General features: G+C 47.1%; 1 protein-coding gene across 5 annotated transcripts in view; it reads left to right on the top strand.

Annotated features, from left to right (window-relative positions):
* Positions 1 to 17,937, top strand: part of prkag2 (protein kinase, AMP-activated, gamma 2 non-catalytic subunit) — a 149,668-nt gene that overhangs the window by 87,796 nt on the left and 43,935 nt on the right. For 3 of the 5 annotated variants that reach the window (XM_012964332.3, XM_012964333.3, XM_012964334.3), the window contains 2 exons: positions 357 to 577; positions 13,305 to 13,356. In XM_012964332.3, coding sequence (XP_012819786.1) covers positions 357 to 577; positions 13,305 to 13,356 — 273 coding nt within the window. 5 annotated transcript variants of the gene reach the window in all.

The following is a 17,937-nucleotide window of genomic DNA, read 5'->3' as shown; positions in this document are numbered from 1 at the left end:
TGTGCAACAGATTTGTGGGAAGAGGCTAAGGAGCAGAGAGACATGAGGAAAGGCTGTTAGAGATGTAAAAAAAAAGGTAGATGTTAAAGTGGAGATGTTGAGTTGAAGCGATGAAAGAGAACAGGACAGTGAAACAAAAGGAAAATGCGCAAATATAAAAGACAAATCAACCTAAAGAAATAAAATACATGGAAATGGCTTTAAATAACTGTAAATAAGCATGGAGCAGCAATGAAAAAAGAAAGATATAATAATCACCTATAAGAGGCTGAGTGTATACTTACTGGCTGTATTGATGGAGACTTGGTGTCTGTAGCACTGATGCGCCATTTACATGGATCTTCTTCTCTCCGCAGCCTCAGGACTCTCTTCCTCCCCATCCACTCCCACACAAGTGACCAAGCAGCCCACCTTCCCCCTGGAATCCTACAAACATGAGCCAGAACGGTTAGAGGCCCGGCTGCGCTCTTACTCCTCACCCCCGGACACCGGACAGAGGTTTTCATTACCACACATGCCCGTAACTGTGACAAAGTCCTCAGTCTTGTCATCGTCCCTCAGCGCTACCTCAAGAACAGTAAGTAACGGCCCATTCTCAGGGCTGCCGATTCCATAAAAACATCTGCATGCTGTGCTAAAGGCTACATTGTGCAACATGCATACATACTGTGTTTAGCTTCCCCTTTATTTAATAAATGGCTCAAAGCTTGTAAACATTGAGCACTGCATGTCTGGACTCTATGGGTGTCTATGGCAGGAACATGTCAGTTAACAGGATATATTGCCCAGGTTATTTCCATCACATTGGGTATCCTTTAGTATTATAAATTTATGTATATATTATATGTAAGTTGGTGATTACAGTGGGTCATGGAATTGAGAGGCAAGGCATTAAGTCAAGGCCTAAATGCTGGATACTGGATATGTTTTCACACTCTTTGGGGTTTATATAATAAAAAGCACTCAATTTGCCCAGGAGCAGTAACCTATAGCAACCAGTCAGCAGGTAGAATTTACTATTCGTCTGTTTATAAAGCAAACATCTTATTGGTTGCTATAGGTTACTGCTACTGGGCAAACTTAGTGCCTTTTATTACATTTGGGGGTTTGGGTCTAAGCTTCCCATGCATAAACATGCAATAATACCAGGGTAACTAATGTTCCAGGGGTATCCAATATGCACCCCAGTTCTCAGGCCGGGCCACATCCTCGTACTTTGGAAGTCTTAGCACTGGGGCCCATAGGCCTCTAGTTTTTACCACTGGATATTAGCCTTCGGGGTGCCTAATTTGTATATTCCGATTTCAGAATGATTAAGGATTTTAATTTGGGTCTGATATATACAAGGGATCCTTGCCAAGCCTTTCATACAATGCCAGGATCTGCTTGAATTCCAATAAAACTTGGATTTGGTGCATCCGTAGTAATTCTTGGTGTCAGAAGATGCAGATCAGACTGTTAATGCTTCCATTTAATTAAACTATTAAAATAATGAGCGTGATCATATCATGTGCTAGGGGATTTATGCTTCCCAGTAATTAACAGAAGTCTCTGGGCACCATAATTAGAGGCAGATGGTTAACTTGCTCCTCCCAGATAGGTGTGCAATGTCTACTAAAGGATGTGAGAGTAAAAGTCAAAATCAGATGCCAACAATGATCCAAGGAAAGAAGAGTCTTCCATTAGTGCAGCTACCACAGCCTGGCCAACTTAGTTTCACTAGAACCATTTAATCACCTAATTGCCTTTTTCCCAGCTTGAATTGAAAGCTAATTCTTTGATTGGCTGCATTGGGACAGTCTAATATTGGCTGTGATTAGCTACAGTCTTGTTCTAGCCAGATTCAAAGAAGATGAGAAAGATGTTGCACCCCCTGAACAATACATACGAATACAGTTTAGGGGAACACACCTGATATACAAATTGTCAGTGGCCAAACATTTGGCCCAATGAAGACAAGCAAGAAGCTGGATATCTGGTATCATAGCACCACCTGCCTGACAGGGCAGCATAGAACAGCTACACTGAATGATCTGCTTGTTTGGCGACACCACCAAATGAGACAGTCTTTCTTGGATATTCCCACCTTGAGGATGCTATTAGACTGGATCACAACAACGGGAATACAGGCTGTGGGAGTGAGGACAGCATCAACAAGATAATGTGGTCATTGCTCCGGAGAGATTTTAAACCTGTCTGCTACTATAGGCACCATCTCTCCCTACTATACCTGCTATCCCACAGCCCCAGTCCCTTCCCAGAGGCTATTATCCCCCCACTGCTACTATAGGCACCATCTCTCCCTACTATACCTGCTATCCCACAGCCCCAGTCCCTTCCCAGAGGCTATTATCCCCCCACTGCTACTATAGGCACCATCTCTCCCTACTATACCTGCTATCCCACAGCCCCAGTCCCTTCCCAGAGGCTATTATCCCCCCACTGCTACTATAGGCACCATCTCTCCCTACTATACCTGCTATCCCACAGCCCCAGTCCCTTCCCAGAGGCTATTATCCCCCCACTGCTACTATAGGCACCATCTCTCCCTACTATACCTGCTATCCCACAGCCCCAGTCCCTTCCCAGAGGCTATTATCCCCCCACTGCTACTATAGGCACCATCTCTCCCTACTATACCTGCTATCCCACAGCCCCAGTCCCTTCCCAGAGGCTATTATCCCCCCACTGCTACTATAGCACCATCTCTCCCTACTATACCTGCTATCCCACAGCCCCAGTCCCTTCCCAGAGGCTATTATCCCCCCACTGCTACTATAGGCACCATCTCTCCCTACTATACCTGCTATCCCACAGCCCCAGTCCCTTCCCAGAGGCTATTATCCCCCCACTGCTACTATAGGCACTATCTCTCCCTACTATACCTGCTATCCCACAGCCCCAGTCCCTTCCCAGAGGCTATTATCCCCCCACTGCTACTATAGGCACCATCTCTCCCTACTATACCTGCTATCCCACAGCCCCAGTCCCTTCCCAGAGGCTTTATCCCACTGCTACTATAAGCACCATCTCTCCCCTACTATACCTGCTATTCCACAGCCCCAGTCCCTTCCCAGAGGCTTTTATCCCACTGCTACTACAGGCACCATCTCTCCCTACTATACCTGCTATCCCACAGCCCCAGTCCCTTCCCAGAGGCTATTATCCCCCCACTGCTACTATAGGCACCATCTCTCCCTACTATACCTGCTATCCCACAGCCCCAGTCCCTTCCCAGAGGCTATTATCCCCCACTGCTACTATAGGCACCATCTCTCCCTACTATACCTGCTATCCCACAGCCCCAGTCCCTTCCCAGAGGCTATTATCCCCCCCACTGCTACTTTAGGCACCATCTCTCCCTACTATACCTGCTATCCCACAGCCACAGTCCCTTCCCAGAGGCTATTATCCCACTGCTACTATAGGCACCATCTCTCCCTACTATACCTGCTATCCCACAGCCCCAGTCCCTTCCCAGAGGCTATTTTCCCACTGCTACTATAGCACCATCTCTCCCTACTATACCTGCTATCCCACAGCCCCAGTCCCTTCCCAGAGGCTATTATCCCCCCACTGCTACTATAGGCACCATCTCTCCCTACTATACCTGCTATCCCACAGCCCCAGTCCCTTCCCAGAGGCTATTATCCCACTGCTACTATAGGCACCATCTCTCCCTACTATACCTGCTATCCCACAGCCCCAGTCCCTTCCCAGAGGCTATTATCCCACTGCTACTATAGGCACCATCTCTCCCTACTATACCTGCTATCCCACAGCCCCAGTCCCTTCCCAGAGGCTATTATCCCCCCACTGCTACTATAGGCACCATCTCTCCCTACTATACCTGCTATCCCACAGCCCCAGTCCCTTCCCAGAGGCTATTATCCCCCCACTGCTACTATAAGCACCATCTCTCCCTACTATACCTGCTATCCCACAGCCCCAGTCCCTTCCCAGAGGCTATTATCCCCCCCACTGCTACTATAGGCACCATCTCTCCCTATTATACCTGCTATCCCCAGCCCCAGTCCCTTCCCAGAGGCTATTATCCCACTGCTACTATAGGCACCATCTCTCCCTACTATACCTGCTATCCCACAGCCACAGTCCCTTCCAAGAGGCTATTATCCCCCCACTGCTACTATAGGCACCATCTCTCCCTACTATACCTGCTATCCCACAGCCACAGTCCCTTCCCAGAGGCTATTATCCCCCACTGCTACTATAGGCACCATCTCTCCCTACTATACCTGCTATCCCACAGCCCCAGTCCCTTCCCAGAGGCTATTATCCCCCCACTGCTACTATAGGCACCATCTCTCCCTACTATACCTGCTATCCCACAGCCCCAGTCCCTTCCCAGAGGCTATTATCCCCCCACTGCTACTATAGGCACCATCTCTCCCTACTATACCTGCTATCCCACAGCCCCAGTCCCTTCCCAGAGGCTATTATCCCCCCACTGCTACTATAGGCACCATCTCTCCCTACTATACCTGCTATCCCACAGCCCCAGTACCTTCCCAGAGGCTATTATCCCCCCACTGCTACTATAGGCACCATCTCTCCTTACTATACCTGCTATCCCACAGCCCCAGTCCCTTCCCAGAGGCTATTATCCCCCCCCACTGCTACTATAGGCACCATACAAGTGTACTCCATAAGCAACATGCCAAATAAAACACTGTAAAAATATGCAGATTAAAAGAAAGTTTTTGCATCATTGAATTCCTATATCTGTATATACATACACTCATAAATACACAATACACAAAACAACCACTGGATGGTGACAGTGGACCATTGAGAATTCTAAAATGAAGGTGCGAATGCAGTCAATTATTATTGGCATATTGATCACAGTATAGATAAGATGAAACACAGTTTGCCAGTTAATGAAGAAAGTAACAAGAAACGCTGCATTATTGCTAAATGTCACTTTATTTCCTAATCAAGTCTTGCAGTAAAACACTGGAATTCCAAACAAAGTGCACACAGTGTTGCTATTCCCTTGTATGTATCTCAGTTATACAGGCTGTCCTCTCCGAAATCACAGGGATTCTTCTTCCAGTGACCTCAATAGTAGTCACATGACAGGGTTGTTTATTTTTATATTTTTGAATTGTTACATGATTAGACTTTATTTGTATCATTTATACTGTTTAACAATTTGGGGCAGATTTATATATTGTTTATCTGTAAATCTGTTATCCAGAAAGCTCTGAATTACGGGAAGGCCGTCTCCCATCAAATAATTGCAATTTACAAAACAATTCCCTTTTTCTCTGTAATAATAAAACAGTACCTGTACTTGATCCCAACTAAGATATAATTACCCCTTATTGGGGCAGAACAGTCCTATTGGGTTTATTTAATGGTTAAATGATTCCCTTTTCTCTGTAATAATAAAACAGTACCTGTACTTGATCCCAACTAAGATATAATTACCCCTTATTGGGGGCAGAACAGTCCTATTGGGTTTATTTCATGTTTAAATGATTTTTCAGTAGAAATATTATGGAAGGACCCCTTTTCCGGAAACTCCCAAGTCCCAAGCATTCTGGATAACAGGTCCCATACCTAAGCAGAGTTGTTTACTGTTCCATTACTTTTTAATAAATAGTTTTTTTCTTAGGGCTCTGGTACACGGGGAGATTAGTCGCCCGCGGCAAAACTCCCTGCTCGCGGGCGACTAATCTCCCCGAGTTGCCTTCCCCCTGCCATCCCACCGGCGAACATGTAAGTCGCCGGCGGGATGGCAGACACGGCGGCGCGATTTCGCGCAAATCGCCGAAAAAGACTCGCGAGGCTTTTTCGACGATTTCCCGAAATCGCCCCGCCGCGTCTGCCATCCCGCCGGCGACTTACATGTTCGCCGGTGGGATGGCAGGGGGAAGGCAACTCGGGGAGATTAGTCGCCCGCGAGCAGGGAGTTTTGCCGCGGGCGACTAATCTCCCCGTGTACCAGAGCCCTTATAGTATAATGTTTTATTGCTCTTATTCATTCCACATTATATTATATAATCACCATAGAGGGGATCTATGGACCCAGAAGGTCAAAAGTCTACAAAGAAGAAGCTAGGCCATAAAAATCTGAAATAATGATTATTTTATGACTAACTTTTATAGCAGGATATTCAGAAGCGCTGTACAAACTGCATTTATAACAATAATTCTATGTAAATCAATGAATGGATGATGGCAGTGGATTAGATGAGGGTTATTTAGACAAGGTTAGAGTTTATGAAGGAAAGAATAAGGCGGGGGTGTGTGGAAGAGAAAAGGCAGATTCGTTGGCAGCAGTTGAAAGCTGTCAAGCTTATCTGTAGATGGCATGGTTCCTTGGGTGCTTATATAGAAAATACATCCCTACAAATGCTATTATTTTCATTGGCATTGCAGATGTGTGAAAGGTAAGTAGGGAATAAATGCAGGGAGTATGCCAGGACATCAGGGAATTGTGATCTGTTACCCAGAAACCTGTTATGGGTCCCCAACATTCTGTATTATAGATCCTTTACATTGAATTGGCCCCAGTCCTGACTGGTATTTACTGGCTATCTGGCAGCAACCGTAAGAATAAGAGAGGTGCTGGCCATTGTGAGAGAAGAATAAAGAAAGGATTGTATTGTGGAGAACTGTAAAAATATTTCTCTGGGTTGGTTAACAATTGCTAAATGTAGGAGAATAAGAATGTAGAAATGTCTCTTGGATTAGATAAGAGCAAAGTCATTGGCGTCTTTTATTAGTGTGGACTTGGCGTGGGGTTCTGCAAGTGGAAACCAGATTGCCGGCATTCAAGTGCGGCACGTGTGATAAGAAAACTGGTTTGGATGGCTAAATAATAGGGGTAAAGGTAGGGATATTGAAAGAGAAGAATTGGGCATCTGGTTAGCAGTTATATGCCTGAACCCTTAGGGCTCTGGCACACGGGGAGATTAGTCGCCCGCGACAAATCTCCCTGTTCGAGGGCGACTAATCTCCCCGAAATGCCATCCCCTCAAGGCAGAAATCGCGGCGCCGCGTATGCCATCCCACCGGCGATTTACATTTTCGTCAGTGGGAAGGCATTTCGGGGAGATTAGTCGCCCGCGAACAGGGAGATTTGTCGCGGGCGACTAATCTCCCCAGGCTCTGTTTGGCAGTACACATATCTTTATGCCTGCAAAACTTGCCTCCAAGTCAGAAATGCAAAAATAAGCACCTGCTTTGAGGCCACTGGGAGCAACATCCAAGGGGTTGGTGAGCAACATGTTGCCCCTGAGCCACTGGTTGGGGATCACTGGGCTAAGGGTTGTCAAGGGTGTCCCATATTCTGTCGTAGTGCAGTCTAGAGCTATTAGCCACCCTAAAGCACATAGGTTATATTTACATACAGCTATGGTTCAGCAGGTTTTAGGTTGACCCACTCATAATGCCTGTTTTTCCAGAGAGTCACATTTCATTGTATTGGCTTTAGAGAAATTCAGAAGAAACATAAGTATATGTTGGTATGGCCTATTGCTGGCTTATAAAAAGGAGTTTTTGCGGAATGGTCATAAATCAGGGCTTGTGGGCCTTGTGTGGGTAACATCTTGCGTCAGGGTCGGACTGGGGGCTGCCGTCCCAGGGGCCCTGCAGGTGCCCCCACCGGCCGCATCCCCTGCTAAGTCTCCCTGCCCCCGCTGGGCCTACCTAACCCACCACAGGGTCCCCCACTCAATGTCCTCCCCTTAGGTTTAATACGTTAGGGGAGGAACAGTCAGCCGGGGGAGTGCCAGCAAGGGTCGTGTCTGGGCCGCTGGGGCACACAGTTTTTTTCCCGGTGTCCCGGCGGCCCAGTCCTGCGTGCATTTTGCACGCTGGCAACAATCACATTGCTCCATTCATTTTAAATGAGGCTAAAAAATGTGAATATTTTAATAACTGGGAAAAAATATAAAGTTGTTAGAGACAATTTTTATTGACTTCTGTTGACTTGTTTTTTTTTTGGTGACTTTTCAAAGATTTTTTATTTGATAAATATAGACTATTTGTGCGTCTTAAAAATATTTTTGAGTATATTTGCATTTTTTCCTCGAATCGTGAAAAAAAACATAAACTCAAATTTTGATCACTTGGCCCCTATATCATACTCTATGCCATGCTACAAGTATATTTTTTTTACAAATACTTCTTTAAACTTTGCAAGACGACTCAGTATCCATTCTACATGTTAAATGCATCTTAGATTTTATGGACAGTCTCATAAAAAACGTGGCGGTGCTATAGGATCTCCAGGAATGTTAGAACGACGTGCAAATGGTTTCTGGAAGTGGAAGTAATTATCACCAATAGCCTATGACTTTCTGTTAAATATATAAAAATGTAACAAAAACATATCTGTTCTCCTATGAAATACCTTTGGCCAAAGAGCTTCTGGTGGAAAAAAAATCTTCATCCCTAAAATATAGTATTGACCAAATATGAATGTATAGAAAGAAGCAGCTTGGTTACTCCTCCTGGCCCCGACCGTGTTGCTATATTTAAAGGTATGAAAGGGGCTGGGGAGGGGGGTCTATTGTAAAGCAGACCCCATGGTCCAGGCCCCCGCAACTATACATAGTTAAGCCACTGTAAAGAAGTGTATTTGGCTGTATATTATGGTCTGCACAGCAGCCATAGTTACAGCACAGATGGTATGTTAGCTGTTTGTCATGTAACCAGGCAATAGATGTATTATGCAAAGGAGAATGGATTCAACATACATGGGGTTAATGAAAACTCCTCTTTAATTTTGTTTATTGGAAAAGTGGACAAGTAAATGTCAGCCTTTTTTTCTGCCTGTGGTGTGAGATGAATTTGCTTAAGCATTTGCCAGATGTTATCCGCCACGGGGTATCTGCAAAGAGAATTGTTGCACCACCACCAGACCTATAATTTTTTGCCATGAGTGTCAGGGGGAGAGATGGTGAGAGTGAGTGCAGTTATATGGCAGCCTATTTACCTGTCTGTATATGGCCATTTACTGCCGAGGATCTGTTTATTTAATAGTCTGACGTTCCCTATTTAGCTTCTCTTTGGCTTCATTCCATATCTAATGGACTTTCTTCCTATCATAATGTAATATTGTCATTCTTTTTTTGTCCTCTTCTGTTTTTCCTCTTTGCCTACCCACCTTTTTTACTTCTTCCTCATCAAAATCATCTCTTCTGTAACAACCAGTTTGCCCAGGGGTGCCCTGTGGCTGCTGGGGGACCCCGGAGGAAATGAGGGGCTAGTGGGACACTCACTGATTAGCAGATACAACATAGATTTATGAAAAATGCCTCATTCCCAACTTTAGAGAGGCCCTAAAATGCAAATTTGCAATGGGGCCCAATAACGTTTAGTTTTGCCACTGAATGTGCCAGTTTCATCTGATTCTTTCCCATTACCTCTTACAGGTTAATGAAAAGGACTTCCAGATGTGATACTTTCCTTTCATCATTAATGTAATTCTTCTAAAATTGTTTACCCTCTTCTCACTTACTAAATCCCAAAATGCTGATTTCAGATTTGACTTTTTATCACACTCATATTGGCCCACTTTGAAGGGATATTCCTTATTAGTACATAGAAAGGGTTGGGGTGTATCAGGAAGTGCGCAAGGTTTATGAAAATCAGTAATGCTATGGCTTCCTTATAGAAAAGCTATTTTGACAATTTACAGACAAAAAGATACAGGTTTGGAGAAGTTTATCATTTGATGAAGAGTGATGCATATGGAGGCCCTCAAAGGTCTGTATAGGTATGGACAAATAATAAACTTCTGGGGGTTGAAATTGATGCACTATTCTTTCAACCCAAATTAACTCCGGAGAGTCACATATCATTGTATTAGCTTTAGAGAAATTCAGAAGAAACATAAGTATATGTTGGTATGGCCTGTTGCTGGCTTGTAAAAAGGAGTTTATGTGGAATGGTCATAAATCAGGGCTTGTGGGCCTTGTGTGGGTAACATCTTGCGTCAGGGTCGGACTGGGGGCTGCTGTCCCAGGGGCCCTGCATGTGCCCCCGCCGGCCGCATCCCCTGCTAAGTCTCCCTAACCCCCCATAGGGTCCCCCACTCAACGTCCTCCCCTGAGGTTTAATGTGTTAGGGGAGGAACAGTCAGCCGGGGGAGTGCCAGCAAGGGTCGTGTCTGGGCCACTGGGGCACACCATTTTTTTCCCGGTGTCCTGGCGGCCCAGTCCTGCGCGCATTTTGCACGCTGGCAAGAATCACATTGCTCCATTCATTTTAAATGGGGCTAAAAAACTTGAATATTTTAATAACTGGGAAAAAATATAAAGATGTCAGAGACAATTTTTATTGACTTCTGTTGAACCTCTGCAGCCTTTTACTTACTGAGTTTTTCTTTGGTGACTTTTCAAAGATTTTTTGTTTGATAAATATAGACTATTTGTGCGTCTTAAAAATATTTTTGAGTATATTTGCATTTTTTTCTCGAATCGTGAAAAAAAACGTAAACTCAAATTTTGATCACTTGGCCCAGATATTATACTCTATGCCATTGATTGATGCATTATTCTTTCAACCCAAATTAACTATGTAGCAAAAGTATTGTACGTTAAAACAATAGCTGAAGGTAACAATAGCTGGCAAGGGAAAGGGTTAACCAACACTGACCTTAGGGATAATTCACACCAGTATAATTGTTGTTAACAGTTTTCCCACTTGAAGATCCATCCTTTGGCCACGGCCACCCTTGAAGGTCCAGCTTTTGGTCAGGGTCCCACTCAGCCATAATTGTAAGAATATCTGTAACAGCAAGTGCATATTCACCCCAATGTAAAGCAAATAAATGGCCTTTCTCCCCAACTCAGATCAAAATATGCAAATCATTCAAAAACATTATACTGAAATGAACTATTAGTGGGTTCTTCCCTTGGCCATGGCCGCTGGACAGCTGCCAGGACTGCCTATATTATAATGCCAATTAAATTCAGGGAAAAAAACTCGTTTACTGGATGGAAGATTGGTAGCCTTGATACATTCCAGTGCATAAAGTACAATCTGGTGCTATCCTCTTGCTATAGTATTGCCAGCTTTCTGCATCTGAAGCGTTTATGATCTCTTTGAGCTCCAGTACTGATGCATCACATGAAAAAAAATCAGTTATTTATAGTGCAAATTTAAGGAAGATACTGTGTATGTTTGGATCCTGCCAGTAGTCATAAATTATCATAATCATCTTCCACTGCATATTTTTTAAAGTAAGTATAAATATTTTATAGCTGGCAAAATTTAAAAAGAATGTTTTCCAGTGATGCTTTTGTAAAAATGATGCTTGATTTCAATGTTATTAATAGTGAAGAAAGATAAAAATATGGGCTATGTGAGCTTGTGAGTTATTAACTTAAGGCCAAGTCAAAGCCAGTGCAGTGTACAGTAGGGCTGACTTGAGATGCTACCTAAGGCCAATGCTACATGGGGCTGTTTCCCCGCCTGCATATAAGCACAGGCTGAGAAATATCCCCTCTGCTCCTACCTGCAATTTTATGGGTCTGCACCGATGGTCTTAGGAACCGAGGCACCGCTCCTCTATCCGTCTCCAGGCGGGTCCCCCCACATACAGATACGCCCACGAGTACCCGGCGTGATGACATCATCACCAAAACCCCATCACATACACCCCACACAAATACAGGTGTATGTGACTGGGTTGGCGCTATAATGTACTTATGCGGACCAGTCACACATGTGTAGAGAGCAGCTACCGTGTCGAAAGCAGCATATCTGATATTTACATTACAATTCATAACAGTAGCAAAATTACAGTTATGAAGTAGCAACGAAAATTATTTTATGGTTGGGGGTCACCACAACATGAGGAACTGTATTAAAGGGTCGCGGCATTAGGAAGGTGGAGAGCCACTGGCCTAAGCTGATATCCATGCTACCAGGGTCGGACTGGGGGGTACAGGGCCCAACGGGGATCCCGCCCCAGGGGCCCAGTAGGTGCCCCGTCGGCCACGCCCCCTAACCACCATCCCCCCGCAGGGTCCCCCACCATCGTTCTCCCCTGAGCGTGCATAAATTTAACGCATCAGGGGAGCGCTGGCATGGGTCGGGTCTGGGCCGACCGGGATTTTTCCCGGTGTCCTGGCGGCACAGTCCGACCCTGCATGCTACGCAGATATTAGATATTATTACCTCAGAAAGGTTTGAAAATGTAATTGGCTGATGCAGGGGCATTTCTGGGGTCTATGCTGCCCCGAGGCGGCCATTCGGATGCCGCTTCCCCTTCACACCTGATGCTTATCTTTCCGAGTAATGCAGAAGTGCAAAAACTAAGAACTGAATAGTGGCCATCATTTAAATACTTCTGGGCACTTGGTCAGTTTTAAAAACCAAGGCCAGGGATAAAGAATGCTATTATCCTGTTAGGGATATATAGTTACGTGCCCATAAGATTTGTATTTTTGTGTGTAATTATTTATTAACATGTATTTGTGCCAACATATTCCTCAGCTTGTATTCCTACAAGCATGTAATGAAAGGGTTTAGAGATAAAATCTATTGTCAATAAGCTTAGATAAAATCTCTATTTTAATGTCAACAAGCATAAATAGCATCTGTGGTTTCATGTAAACAACCTCTAGGCCGAATAAAGCAACACCGGTGTTTTGTTTTAGCTTTGTGTTTATGGGGTAGCAAGAACCCTGCCTCAAACAAGATTATGAAATAAAACTAATATTCTATAGGGTATCTGGGGCTGGCAGGGGTTTGTGGGTATTTTACAGGCGCTTGAGAGTAAAAGTTATGTCATTATACCTCACATATTTTAATTGTTTCGTTACATCAGCGCTTTGGCTGGGGGCGTTTACTAAGCTAGGGATGTCGGAATAGCCTTTGTATATGCGTTGGGAACTACAACGTTCAGCAGTAAGGGTACTAGTTTTATTAGTATCTGACGATATACGTGTAGTACCGGCTACAGGTTTGATTACACCGTAACTGCTGCCCTACTACATACGCACTGACAGCAGCCAGGCGCCTCAGCTTCTCTCACCGCAGAAACAGGGCGGAGACTCTCGCATTGCGCTTGCTGATTGGTCGTCGGCTTCCAACCCGTCAGCTGGCCAATGAGAGGAGGCGCGGTGTTGCTGGTCGTGCCCTTTTTCTGACTAATGGCCAATCAAATGAGGAGTGAGGGAGGGACGCTGGCTGATCGGTGTGTGTATGAGTGTGTGAAGGGAGAAGCAGAGGCAATAATTGGTGGTCCCTTCCCCTTTGCTGTTTCTCCTCTTCCCCTGCCTGAATGTTCATCCCCTTTTCTCTGCCTTCTCACACAGGCTCAAAGCACCACTGAAGGCATGCTGGAGAAACTAGAGCTGGAAGATGAAGGTAGGAGACCATCAGCCCTTATATCTACCTTTACCTGCCTCCATAGAAGGTTGCCCCCTCCCCTGTTCCTGGGCTCCCCCCCTCCCTTGTGTCTGGGCTCCCCCCTCCCCTGTTCCTGGGCTCCCCCCTCCCTTGTGTCTGGGCTCCCCCCCTCCCCTGTTCCTGGGTTCCCCCCTCCCTTGTGTCTGGGCTCCCCCCCTCCCCTGTTCCTGGGCTCCCCCCTCCCCTGTTCCTGGGTTCCCCCCTCCCTTGTGTCTGGGCTCCCCCCTCCCCTGTTCCTGGGCTCCCCCCCTCCCCTGTTCCTGGGCTCCCCCCCTCCCCTGTTCCTGGGCTCCCCCCTCCCTTGTGTCTGGGCTCCCCCCTCCCTTGTGTCTGGGCTTCCCCCCTCCCCTGTTCCCTGGGCTCCCCCCCTCCCCTGTTCCTGGGCTCCCCCCCTCCCCTGTTCCTGGGCTCCCCCCTCCCTTGTGTCTGGGCTTCCCCCCTCCCCTGTTCCTGGGCTCCCCCCTCCCCTGTTCCTGGCTCCCCCCCTCCCCTGTTCCTGGGCTCCCCCCCTCCCCTGTTCCTGGGCTCCCCCCCTCCCCTGTTCCTGCGCTCCCCCCCTCCCCTGTTCCTTGCGCTCCCCCCTCCCCTGTTCCTGGGCTCCCCCCTCCCTTGTGTATGGGCTTCCCCCCTCCCCTGTTCCTGGGCTCCCCCCTCCCTTGTGTCTGGGCTACCCCCCTCCCCTGTTCCTGGGCTACCCCCCTCCCCTGTTTCAGGGCTACCCCCCTCCCCTTTTCAGGGCTACCCCCCTCCCCTGTTTCAGGGCTACCCCCTCCCCTTTTTCAGGGCTACCCCCCTTCCCTGTTTCATGGCTACCGCCTCCCCTGTTTCAGTGCTACCCTCCTCCCCTGTTTCAGGGCTACCCTCCTCCCCTGTTTCAGGGCTACCCTCCTCCCCTGTTTCAGGGCTACCCTCCTCCTCTGTTTCAGGGCTACCCCCTCCCCTGTTTCAGGGCTACCCTCCTCCCCTGTTTCAGGGCTACCCTCCTCCCCCTGTTTCAGGGCTACCCTCCTCCCCTGTTTCAGGGCTACCCTCCTCCCCTGTTTCAGGGCTACCCTCCTCCCCTGTTTCAGGGCTACCCTCCTCCCCTGTTTCAGGGCTACCCTCCTCCCCTGTTTCAGGGCTACCCTCCTCCCCTGTTTCAGGGCTACCCTCCTCCCCTGTTTCAGGGCTACCGCCTCCCCTGTTTCAGGGCTACCGCCTCCCCTGTTTCAGGGCTACCGCCTCCCCTGTTTCAGGGCTACCGCCTCCCCTGTTCCTGGGCTACCCCCCTCCCCTGTTCCTGGGCTACCCCCTTGTCATTAGCCTGACTTGCTGTCAGCAAACTGCTGTCTGGTAGTGAGAACAGATAGTGAGTGAACTGCTAGGTAGGTAGGAAGAATAAAAGACTCACATCTCCTAAAATACACAATATATCTATATCAGCTCTATGGCATATACTGCCCTCCCTTATATAGGCTAATGACAATCACAAATCACCAAATGTCTGAGACTAATTCTGCTGCACTGCACATAGGTGTGCCTCTCTGTGCCTCTCTGTGCCTCTATACATAATATTGTTTGTTCTTTAGAGCTTGTAATCTATATGGAATTTGCATATTCATCAGTGTTAAAAATAAGATTGTGAGGCTCATCTGTAGCGCTTTAGTTAATGTTGAACTACAAACCTGTGGCCCTGTACTCCCAGAGGCTATTATCCCCCCACTGCTACTATAGGCACCATCTCTCCCTACTATACCTGCTATCCCACAGCCCCAGTCCCTTCCCAGAGGCTATTATCCCACTGCTACTATAGGCACCATCTCTCCCTACTATACCTGCTATCCCACAGCCCCAGTCCCTTCCCAGAGGCTATTATCCCCCCACTGCTACTATAGGCACCATCTCTCCCTACTATACCTGCTATCCCACAGCCCCAGTCCCTTCCCAGAGGCTATTATCCCCTCACTGCTACTATAGGCACCATCTCTCCCTACTATACCTGCTATCCCACAGCCCCAGTCCCTTCCCAGAGGCCATTATCCCCCCACTGCTACTATAGGCACCATCTCTCCCTACTATACCTGCTATCCCACAGCCACAGTCCCTTCCCAGAGGCTATTATCCCACTGCTACTATAGGCACCATCTCTCCCTACTATACCTGCTATCCCACAGCCCCAGTCCCTTCCCAGAGGCTATTATCCCCCCTCTGCTACTATAGGCACCATCTCTCCCTACTATACCTGCTATCCCACAGCCCCAGTCCCTTCCCAGAGGCTATTATCCCCCCACTGCTACTATAGGCACCATCTCTCCCTACTATACCTGCTATCCCACAGCCCCAGTCCCTTCCCAGAGGCTATTATCCCCCCATTGCTACTATAGGCACCATCTCTCCCTACTATACCTGCTATCCCACAGCCCCAGTCCCTTCCCAGAGGCTATTATCCCCCCACTGCTACTATAGGCACCATCTCTCCCTACTATACCTGCTATCCCACAGCCCCAGTCCCTTCCCAGAGGCTATTATCCCCCCATTGCTACTATAGGCACCATCTCTCCCTACTATACCTGCTATCCCACAGCCCCAGTCCCTTCCCAGAGGCTATTATCCCCCCACTACTACTATAGGCACCATCTCTCCCTACTATACCTGCTATCCCACAGCCCCAGTCCCTTCCCAGAGGCTATTATCCCCCCCACTGCTACTATAGGCACCATCTCTCCCTACTATACCTGCTATCCCACAGCCCCAGTCCCTTCCCAGAGGCTATTATCCCCCCACTGCTACTATAGGCACCATCTCTCCCTACTATACCTGCTATCCCACAGCCCCAGTCCCTTCCCAGAGGCTATTATCCCCCCCACTGCTACTATAGGCACCATCTCTCCCTACTATACCTGCTATCCCACAGCCCCAGTCCCTTCCCAGAGGCTATTATCCCCCCACTGCTACTATAGGCACCATCTCTCCCTACTATACCTGCTATCCCACAGCCCCAGTCCCTTCCCAGAGGCTATTATCCCCCCACTACTACTATAGGCACCATCTCTCCCTACTATACCTGCTATCCCACAGCCCCAGTCCCTTCCCAGAGGCTATTATCCCCCCACTGCTACTATAGGCACCATGTCTCCCTACTATACCTGCTATCCCACAGCCACAGTCCCTTCCCAGAGGCTATTATCCCACTGCTACTATAGGCACCATCTCTCCCTACTATACCTGCTATCCCACAGCCCCAGTCCCTTCCCAGAGGCTATTATCCCCCCTCTGCTACTATAGGCACCATCTCTCCCTACTATACCTGCTATCCCACAGCCACAGTCCCTTCCCAATTGCTATCCAGGTACTGTTGTTTAACTGGTTTTAGCTGTCAGAGACTGCTGCATGTTGCAGTCTGGGATGCTGGGAGTTGTAGTATTATAATAACTGGAGAGATGCTGGTTGACATATGTGGCATACTGTTTATATGTCATATTGCTGAAGCATCAGAGCAGTTCTGTTCCAGTTGATGAATTGCAGCCTTGTTCACTTGACAGAAAATAATTTATCTGTATCTGATTAATCAGTCTTAAAATTGATTGTGCCTAGTCAATTCATTCTATGTATTATCTGTGGCATGAATCAGGTCTGATTGTTTTAATCAATTTTAAATGCAGAGTTGTCTTTAGCAATATAGGACCTGGGGCAAAATAAAGTGTGAGATCCCAATTGCCCAGGTGTTGTTTTGCTACAACTTTCAGCACCCTTTGAGTTGCCCTACAATAGCAGCTGTATGGATCCAGGTTGGGCATCACTGCTGTTGCACCTCTTGCTGATGAAGGATATGGGTGCCTACTGACACTGACCTACGGTAGCTATACAGGGCTCCCTTGTCCCTGTCAGTACTGCGCATTGTGCCTGATAACTGATCCAGCGCAGACTGCATCACTGCAAGGATGGAGCTTGCAATCTATAATTTGTTGCTTTCTTTCAGCTTTTATAACATCCGCTGACAGCTAGTGCTTTGGGGGCTGTGTTGCAGCTGCAGTTGGAGGGCTGCCCATTATATATATATATATATATATATATATATATATATATATAATATATATATATTGCAGCAGACCTGACGCAGTCTGTGAGTTTGATAGATTCTCCAGCCGACATGGTCCCTGGGTCCCAGCCTGTCGTTCTCCTACCCCCACCCTCGGCTGTTCTTTGGGTGTAATGTATGTGTGTATCAGGAGGCAGAATGGCACCTCTGTGGGTGCTTAGCTTTGTTCTGTAACTTGTCGGAATTGGGTTTTTTCTTGCGCAGTGATGTCATTAGCCCGGCTGGATGGCGAGCAGTGAGTCAGTGTTTCTCACCCCCGGTGGGAGTTCAGTAATGCTGCAGTCGTTTGGATGGAGACATAAAACCTAAACTGTAAAACTGTCACAGCTATTTTAGATCCTTTCTATTTTATGCGACCATTTGTCACCTCCACCAGCGCTCGCAGACTTCACTGTTCCTTCATTCTCGCCGCCCGAGCGGAAGATATATATATATTTATAGCATTTATTAACACATTTCTC

The sequence above is a fragment of the Xenopus tropicalis genome, chromosome 6, assembly GCF_000004195.4.
Source record: "Xenopus tropicalis strain Nigerian chromosome 6, UCB_Xtro_10.0, whole genome shotgun sequence".
Taxonomy (NCBI): domain Eukaryota; kingdom Metazoa; phylum Chordata; class Amphibia; order Anura; family Pipidae; genus Xenopus; species Xenopus tropicalis.
The sequence above is the reverse complement of the archived record's forward strand: the minus strand, read 5'-3'. Positions and strand labels throughout refer to the sequence as shown.